This window comes from Lipotes vexillifer, unplaced genomic scaffold (genome assembly GCF_000442215.2).
Source record: "Lipotes vexillifer unplaced genomic scaffold, Lipotes_vexillifer_v1.1 scaffold242, whole genome shotgun sequence".
NCBI classification, from domain to species: Eukaryota; Metazoa; Chordata; class Mammalia; order Artiodactyla; family Lipotidae; genus Lipotes; species Lipotes vexillifer.
In genome coordinates this window covers 1,325,391-1,334,906 of record NW_006771376.1, presented here as the reverse complement: position 1 = coordinate 1,334,906, position 9,516 = coordinate 1,325,391, and the positions used below count along the sequence as shown (strand labels likewise).

The window sequence follows — 9,516 nt, the reverse complement described above, 5'->3', positions numbered from 1 at the left end:
TTTGCAGTACGTGGGCCTCTCACTGTTGTGGCCTCTCCTGTTGTGGAGCACAGGCTCCGGACGCACAGGCCCAGCAGCCATGGCTCACGGGCCCAGCTGCTCCATGGCATGTGGGATCTTTCCGGACCGGGGTACGAACCCGTGTCCCCTGCATCGGCAGGCGGACTCTCAACCACTGCGTCACCAGGGAAGCCCTCTGACAAATTTTTTAGTGGAGTCTAGGGTTTTCTATATATATCATGTCATCTGCCAATAGGACAGTTTTACTTCTTCCTTTCCAATTTGGATGCTTTTTAATTTCTTTTTCTTGCCTAAATGCTCTAGCTAGGACTTCCAATACTATGTTGAATAAAAGTGGTGAGAGTGGGCATCCTTGTCTTGTTCCTGATCTTAGAAGAAAGCTTTTAGCTTTCACCACTGAGTATGATGTTAACTGTGAGCTTATCACATATGGTCTTTATTATGTTGAGGTACACCCCCTCTACATCCACTTTGTTGGGAAGGTTTTTGTTTTTATCATAAATGGATGTTGAATTTTGTCAAATGCTTTTTCTGCATCTATTGAGGTGATCATATGATCACAGTCTAGTGGGTTTTTTTGTTTGTTTGTTTTTCGTTTTTGGCTACACCACGCGGTTTGCGGGATCTTAGTTCCCCAACCAGGGATAGAACGTGGGCCCCCTGCAGTGGAAGCGCGGAGTCCTAACCACTGGACCGCCAGGGAATTCCCAAATAGCTCTCTAGTTTTAAATATTTATCTATTTATTTATTTATCGTTGCGGTTCGCGGACTTCTCACTGCGGTAGCTTCTCTTGTTGTGGAGAGCCAGCTCTAGGCGATCGGGCTTCAGTAGTTGTGGTGCTCAGGCTTAGTTGCTCCGCGCATGTGAGATCTTCTTGGACCAGGGCTCGAGCCCATGTCTCCTGCATTGGCAGGCAGATTCTTAACCTCTGCACCACCAGGGAAGTCCCTAGTATTTAATTTTTATTGTAGCCATTCTAGTAGGTGTGAAATGGTACCTCATTGTGCTTTTGATTTGCATGTCCCTAATAGCTAATAATGTTGAGTGTTTTTTCATGTACTTGTCCATTTGCATATCTTCTTTAGAGAACTGTCTATCCAAGTCTTTTGCCCATTTCTGTTTGTCTTTTTTCCTTTTAGTTTTGTTGAGATATGATTGACATACAGCATGATATAAGTTTAAGGTGTACAGCATAATGATTTGACTTACAAACATCATGAAATGATTATCACAGTAAGTTTAGTGAACATCTATCATCTTGTATAGATACAAAAAAATTAAAGAAATAGAAAAAAAGTTTTCTCGTGATGAGAACTTTTAGGATTTACTCTCTTAACAACTTTCATATATAATATAGAGCAGTGTTAATTATATTAATCACATTGTACATTACATTCTTAGTACTTATTTATTTATCTTATAACTGGAAATCTGTGCCTTTTGACCACCTTCATTCAAATTCCCCTGCCCTCCCCCTATCTCTGGTAACCACAAATCTAATCTCTTTTTCTATGAGTTTGTTTGTTTGTTTTTTTGAAGTATAACTGACCTACAAAACTATGTTGGTTCCTGATGCCCAACGTAGTGATTCGATATTTCTATACCTTACAAAATTATCACCACTTTTTTGCCCATTTAAAAGATTGGGTTGTTTGTTTTTTGTTGTTGTTGATTTGTAGGAGTTCCTTATATATTTTGGATATTAATCCTTTACAGATATGTGAATTGCAAATATTTTCTCCCATTCTGTGGCTTATCTTTTCACTCTTTTTTTTTTTTTTTGCAGTACGCGGGCCTGTCACTGTTGTGGCCTCTCCCGTTGCGGAGCACAGGCTCCAGACGCACAGGCTCAGCGGCCATGGCTCACGGGCCCAGCCGCAACGCGGCATGTGGGATCTTCCCGGACCGGGGCATGAACCCGTGTCCCCTGCATTGGCAGGTGGACTCTCAACCACTGTGCCACCAGGGAAGCCCCTTTTCACTCTTTTGATAGTTCCCTTTTGATGGGACCTGGGCTTTTTGCAGGTAACCCAAGCACTTCTGGGGGGCTTATCTTCCGCTAGCTATGGATGAACAAATCAGAACATTGTGAGAGGTCAGATGTTCTCTACCTTTTGAGGATAGGACATGAGGGATCCCCCTTCACCCATCTGGGTTTGGCCTACAAGGCTGGGTCCCTTCCTCTCTGTTCCCTTCAAGTGTTCCAAGACGTGAATCATACAGGAAAGAAGTAAGAATAGTGAACTGAGCCTAGTCTCAGGACTCAAGAAACCAGGGCTTACTGACGCATACTACAACATGGATGAACTTTGAAAATATCATGCTAAGTGAAGAAGCCAGTCACAAAAGACCATTTATTGTATAATTGCATTTATATGGAACGCCCAGAGTAGGCAAATCTGTACACACAGAAAGTAGATTAGTAGTTTTCTAGCGCTAGCGGGGCACGGAAGGTGGGTTAGGGGGAGATGGGGAGTGACTGCTGAGGGGTATGGGTTTCTTTACTGGGTGATGAGAAGATTCTAAGATTGATTGTGGTGTGATAGCACAACGCTGTGATATACTAAAAGCCACTGGATCGTATACTTTAAGGAGGTGAATTATATGGTCTATGAATTATATCTCTATAAAGCTGTTAGTTAAAAAGAAAAGAAAAGCAAAGAAACAAAGACTCCTCAGTGACCTCCACCCTCTTCCCTCTGCCTCAGAATGCTGGTAACTTGTTCACTTGATGGGGAAGCGCAGCCGTGCCTGGACATGCTCGCAGGGGGCAGGCTTCATGGTCAGCCCGTAGGTAGGGGTTAGGTCCACTTTCACACCTGGTGGCACGCTGAACTCCAGCTGTTGAAGCAAGATGGCCAGGAAGAGGAAGATCTCCCACCTGGCCAGGACCTCCCCTATGCACCGGCGCTTGCCCATGCCGAAGAGCATCATTTTCTCACTCAAGGCCTTGCTGATGGTGGTGTCATGGGCAGTGAGGAATCTCTCCGGCCGGAACTCAGATGGGTCCCCCCACAGCTTCCTGCGAGATGAACAGAGGAAGTGGTATCTCTGGGCTGGGGAGGCCCTTCGGGAAAGGCCTGGGCGGGGGACATCTGTGTCAGAATAGATCTAGCGCAATGAAAGGAGAGTGGGGAAAGGGGCCAAACTGTATTTTGATGTTTATTTCTTTTACATAGCTCTCTCTAAAATCACCAGCCTTGAAAATAGTGCTTTTTAATATTAATTATTTATTTATTTTATTATTATTATTATTTTTTGCTGTACGCGGGTCGCTCACTGTTGTGGCCTCTCCCGCTGCGGAGCACAGGCTCCGGACACGCAGGCTCAGTGGCCATGGCTCACGGGCCCAGCCGCTCCGCGGCATGTGGGATCTTCCCGGACCGGGACACGAGCCCGTGTCCCCTGCATCGGCAGGCGGACTCTCAACCAATGCGCCACCAGGGAAGCCCTAATATTAATTTTTTATTTTAAAGAAATAATACTTTAACTAAAAGAAATTCAAAGAAGGAACACATGTCCGTCTCTATCCTACTCAATATACAAGGGGAATCAACCGTCCATCCTGGTTTATGCTTATTGTTTTGGAGTAATTATTTACAGCACCCTTTTTCACACGCAGAAGTGCCCTAGTTTGGATAATAAATTATATGATCCTTCTACCTATAAAGTGAGATTTTCCAAAGAGGTCCCTAAGCCATTCACATCAGAATCGCCTGAGATACTCCACCTTACCTACCGAAGAGGAATCTCGGGGGACTGGGCACCGAAATCTAAAACCAACTTCCTGGTCAATGCACTAAAGTTTGAGAAACATGGACCTAAATTTTGTCCGTTAGAGCAGGCTGCAGAGCCATTGAGGCACCATTCCCTTATTGTATAACCAGTTCCTAGGGGGACAAGCAGCCTTCCTGACTGCTGAACTTCACACATTTTTCAGTGGGGGATATGTACTCACGGGTCATGATTGACCTGCCACTGGTTTATGAAGACACAGCGTTCCTTGGGGATGTAGAAGCCATTCAGTGTTGTGTCCCTTATTGTGCTAAGGAGGGAAGAGGGCTCTGTCAGGCTCAGGGGCTGGAAAACTGGGGTGTGTCTCTGGGAGGTTGTTCTTTTTTCTTTTTAACAATTAAAAAAAAAGTTGACTATAGTTAATTTACAATGTTGTGTTAGTTTCAGATGTACAGCAAAGTGATTCAGCCATATATATACCTATATATTCTTTTTCAGGATTTTTCCATTATAGGTTATTACAAGATATCGAATATAGTTCCCTGTGCTATACAGTAGGTTTTTGTTGTTTATCTAATTTATATATAGTAGTTGTGTATATATTAATTCCAAACTCCTGATTTATACCCCCCCGCAGAGGTTCTTGCTCCTTCACCCCACTCCAATAGCCTGTCCACCATGGTTTCTGTACTGTACACGAGGAGGGAATAGCAGGGCAAGGAAGGGCTGAAATTATTCTTCCCCTTTCTCAGATCCTGTTCTTCAACAAAGGTTTACTAAACTTTTCTCTGTACCCAGCTGTGCCCTTGGCCATTCTCTGGAGCCAAGAAGCAGGCAGTCTGGACCAGTCCTGGGGAGTTCCCAGCTTGGCTGAGGCATCAGGCCTCTTCCTCTGGGTATAACTAGACCAAAATATGGGCTGAAGTAAGTGTTCACTAACTCTCTTGACATTGTTAAAATCCCAGGACCTAATCAAGGACCAATGGCTGTAAGTCCTACAAAATATCAGAATGAAGTTATGCCAACTGGATGAATCAAGAAAGGCTTCTAGGGGAGGGGAAGTTTGTGTCAGGATAAGGTAGGATAGGATTCTGGTAGCCAGAGAAGACTGTAGACCTTCCAAGCAGAAGGTCCAGCATAAGCAAAATTGGAGGCTGGCTGGTTCGTGCTTGTAAGGGATGGTGAGGCCAGCCTGGCAGGGTTGAGAGTACCTGTAGGGAGGGAATGTGAGCAGAGGTGAATGAGAGCTGAGGTCAGAAATGTGGTTTTTCTCCTGAGAGCCAGGTACTCTGATCATGTTTGGACTGGATGGGGGCAGAGTAGAGGCCAAGGTCTGTGAGGAATCTGGTGTCATGGCCAGGAAGGAGATGCTGAGGTCTGACCAGGGCCAGGGCTGAGAAGCTGGGGAGAAAACATGGCAATGATTTCAGAGGTGGGAGGGCAGAATAGGCAGGGCTCACCTGTGGGGGATGGTGAAGGGGACGAAGGAGGAGTGTCGGAAGGTCTCCAGGATGAAGGCCTCCAAATAAGGCAGCTGGGATCTGTCGGAGAGCCGGGGCCGTCGCGCCCTGCCAATCACTGTGTCTGCAGAACACAGAGGACGGACAAAGCTTAGGGGTTGTCCTGACTGCTCCATGGCATCTGCATCCCCAATCATACCAGGTGTCCCTCTATGTGGTACTATGTCTGTTTACAGGTCTGAGACCCACTGACCCCCCCAGTATCCTCTAGGCAAGGGTGGGCACCATTGTATGCCCAGGGCTTGTACTTAGTAGGTACATAACAGCTATATGTGGATTGAACGGATGACCTGGGACCCCAAGGCTTCTCTCCACCAGAGGGTTAGGGGACACTACATACCCAGCTCCTCCTGGATCTTCCTCTGTATCTCAGGATTTGTCACAAGGTACAGAAGGCTCCAGGAGATGGCTGTTGTGATCGGATCAAACCCTGGGCAGCATGGGGCAAGGTGAGGAAGAAAGCAAGACAGGAACAAGAAGGCAGCATTTACCAAGCACCCACCGTGTATGTAGCAAACATTGTCTTTCTCTGCCTCCTTTTCCCCCAAAGCCCCTCACCCTGAATTTTCTAAGGGCAGAGGTGGAGTCAGCTCAGCACAAACTTGAGTCACTGCTTTCATGATTAGTTGCTAGAATTACAAGGGCCTAGACTTACAGCCCAGAGAAGCCTTTATTGTTTAGTTGGGGAAACTGAGGCCCAGAGGAGGAGAGGGACTTGGCTGAGTTTTCACTGGGAGTTGGTGGTAGAGCCTGGGCTCAAACCTTGAGCCTTGGCCTGGTCTCTGTGTCCTACACCATCTGACATGTAGTTGGTGAGTTATCTGATGGTCCCCGGGGCTGGGCAAGGCTGTGTGTGAACAGCAGGCACTGAGGGATGGAGGGGCAGGGGTCTGGCTCCTACCGGCTGCAAAGATGTCGTTGACAAGGTTGACAGTCTTCTTCTGGGGCATGAGGCCCCCACTAGCTCTGGAGTTATCCTCGTAGTGCTTGAACAGGGCACCTACGATGTCCTGGACTCTGTTCTGAGGGGGCACAAGCTTAGGAGCACCCCAGCACTTCTGGGGTGGAAGTCTGGACCTTGCCCCATCCCATCTGGCACTGCCAGCTGGCCTCTGGGCAGTGGGTTGAGCTCACGACAGGAGCTGGTAGCAGCCCAAGGTAGGGCTTAAAGTATCATTTCATGCCCCATTGACCCTTCCTCCCAATAACCCCAGGGGTCCAATTTCAGAGAAGGAGGTTGGGGTGAGTACAGGGAAGTAAGGTGACACCCGAGCTGGGAATTAGTCTCTGTCAGGGTTCAGTTTCCTGCAGAACAAAAGCCTTCTCATGATAACAGCACCCCACATTACAGGGCTCTGCCAGTGCCCCATTCACGACCTTATCTCTCTGGGGCTTTGAGCAGCCCTGAGAGGGAGGCTATAAGCATGAAGAAACTGAGGCCAGAGAGGGAGAGGGCTTGGCTCCAGGTCACACAGGTGATCTGAGATGTCCCAGAGCCTTCCTAGGCCTTGGCTACACACCAGGTGTGTGGGTACCTTGGAGCTGGGTAAGAGGGGCCACACACAGACTCTTGGGTGCCCTCACACTACCCGTACCCTGGGCTTACCTTGTCAAAGTCCTGATAGCACTGCTGGACCATTTTCCACAGGAACTGCAGGAACCTTTGGTTGAAGCTCTTGTACTTTTGCAGAGCAGGGCTGGGCAGGTATTTAAGGAATGGGAAGAAGTCCACGGGGCTCCCGGAGGAGGCGATCTCCACGAAATCATGGGTGTTCCTCACAAGGCTGACCATCTCCTCACTGCTCTGGGGGAAGTGCTGCCCGAAGCACATGGCACCAATGACCTTGGCCACAGACACCACCACGTAGTCATAGGGGTCAAAGCGCCCAGGTCCTGCCATCAGCTCCTGGAACTTGCTGATGAGGGCCTCAGCCTCCTTGCGCACATGCATCTCCAGGTAGCAGGAGGATGAGGAAGCCGGGTCTGAGGCAACGGAGAAGGAGTTGAGAGCATTCTGGGCCAGGCGTCGCCGGGCAGCCCACACTGGTCCAGAGTCTGGGTTGAAGGTCATACTCTGGCCATCAGCGACTAAGGTGAAGCTGTAGAGGTCAGGCCGGCCCTTGAAATCATCACCCTGCCGCACCAGGGCCTGCCGGATGGTGTCCAGGCCGCTGAGCACCAGCACGGGTGTGCAGCCAATGCGGATCTGCAGCACGTCTCCATAGCGCTGGCTCAGCCGCGACAGGGCCAAGTGTGGGCTCTTCCCCAAGGTCAGCACGTGCCCGATCAGGGGCCAGCTCCAGGGCCCTGGTGGACTCTTCAGGCCTTTAGGGACCCAAGGCTGCCAGGCCCTGACCACCCAGAATACCAGGCAGAAGGTGGCAGAGGCCAGGAGAAGCTCTGTGGCTGAGAAGGGAGTGGCCGGGGACAATGCCATTTGTACCAACTACAGGGGAAGAGAACGGAGGAGCCAGACTGAGGGACGAGATAGAGCCACTCATTCATTCATTTACACAGTCAATAAGCACTTGTACATGTTCTGTGCTTGGCTCCCAGCTGGACACCAGAAAGACTAAGTTGCATTCACTAAATTACATGAATCCTTCATCCCAGGAGCTCACCCATGGTGTATCACAGAATCTGAGTGCTGGGAAAGAGCCCTGAGATTCCCAACTTGAGCGTCTGAAATCCCAGCCCTGGCCATCCCCTCTGCCCGTCACCTGTTACCAATTCTGAGGCTGAAGTGATCACTTCAAAACGGAGCACTCTTGTGGACCCCAGTGCAGGGTGTATGCTGGGCATTGTACAGTGGGGACCCTTCCAGCTGATACCTCCTCATACCCTGGGAACAGGGAGCTGCTCCCCTCTAGCAACACTGATGGGATCAAGGCCCCAGGGCTGATGCAAATGGCTTCTGATGCCCCCTTCCCCAGGGCATTCTTTATCAAGACCAACCAGGACACCTCCTCCAAGGACAAGTCCCCATTCTCTCAATCTTTTTTTTTTTTTTTTTTGGCTGCGCGGCACAGCATGTGGGAATCTTAGTTCCCAAACCAGTGATCAAACCCGTGCCCCCTGCAGTGGAGGCGTGGAGTCCTAACCACTGGACCACCAGGGAAGTCCACCCCCCTGCCCCATCCTCTCACAGTCTGGAAGGCTGAGGTTGGGCTGCAGGCAGGGCCAGGGCTGCCCTCATGCCAGGTGGGGAGCCCTACCCACCTCTTCAATCCAGTCACACTAAGGGTCCTTAGAGGTGGCCCAGTCCAAGCTTCTCATTTAAAAATGGGGAAACCGAAGTCTGGAGCTGGGCAGCAAGAACTAGAACTCAGGACTTCCCTGGTGGCAGAGTGGTTAAGAATCCACCTGCCATTTCAGAGGACACGGGTTTGAGCCCTGGTCCAGAAAGATCTCACATGCCGCAGAGCAACTAAGCCCATGCGCCACAACTACTGAGCCTGCGCTCTAGAGCCCGTGAGCCATAACTACTGAGCCCACGTGCAACAACTACTGAAGCCCGAGTGCCTAAAGTCTGTGCTCCTCAACAAGAGAAGTCCCTGCTCGCCGCAACTAGAGAAAGCTCACGTGCAGCAATGAAGACCCAGTGCAACCAAAAAAAAAAAAAAAAAAACCAGAACTCAGGCCTCCTACACCTAACCCAGTGTGTTCCCCCGTATCCCTCCATCTCCACTGGGTCCCAGGATATTTGATGGGGGATCCCAAGGGCTAAGAAATGAGCCCAAGAAAGATACCTGTAGAGGCAGGTGCTTGAGATCAGCAGGAGTGTGGAAGCTGTTACAGAGCTTCTGGCTCCGGGTGAGTGGCCTTTCATAACTACCACCCCAATCAGGTTGGCCTTGCTGTCCTGGTCACCTGATACCAAAGTCACCAAAAAAAGTTGAAAGGATCAGCTCTTGGCCTTGGGCCATGATCCCTCAGCTCCACCTACCTCCTAGGGCCCAGGGGCAGCTCTTCTGGGGATAGGTGCTATGTCCCTGGGGTGGAATGTCCAGCTCCTTTCAGGGTCCAGAGTCTGGAGGTAATGCTTATTTCTCTCAAGGGCAAGGCAGGGTGCTGGGAGTGAAAGTTCCCTGGGCTAGTCCAACCTGCTTTCCCATTGTACCCACGAGGAGGGACCCTGCCTGGGGGCACTCAGTCCAGGCTGATCAGCGGGGGAGACTCACTGCTCCTCTCCAGAAAGGTGCCCTGTAATACCCCTCCAACAACCTGTGAAACCAGATA

At 49.6% G+C, this 9,516-nt stretch overlaps 1 protein-coding gene across 1 annotated transcript; it reads right to left on the bottom strand.

Moving 5' to 3' along the window:
* Positions 1–2,380: 2,380 nt before the first annotated feature.
* Positions 2,381–9,073, bottom strand: LOC103071784 (cytochrome P450 1A2). The gene is made up of 7 exons (XM_007446684.1): positions 9,027–9,073; positions 6,884–7,723; positions 6,179–6,299; positions 5,618–5,707; positions 5,218–5,341; positions 3,981–4,067; positions 2,381–3,044 (listed from the first exon to the last, which is right to left on the bottom strand). The coding sequence occupies exons 2-7, from the start codon at positions 7,712–7,714 to the stop codon at positions 2,747–2,749; spliced, it is 1,551 nt and encodes a 516-aa protein (XP_007446746.1). The 5' UTR covers positions 7,715–7,723; positions 9,027–9,073; the 3' UTR covers positions 2,381–2,746.
* Between the last annotated feature and the right edge of the window lie 443 nt (positions 9,074–9,516).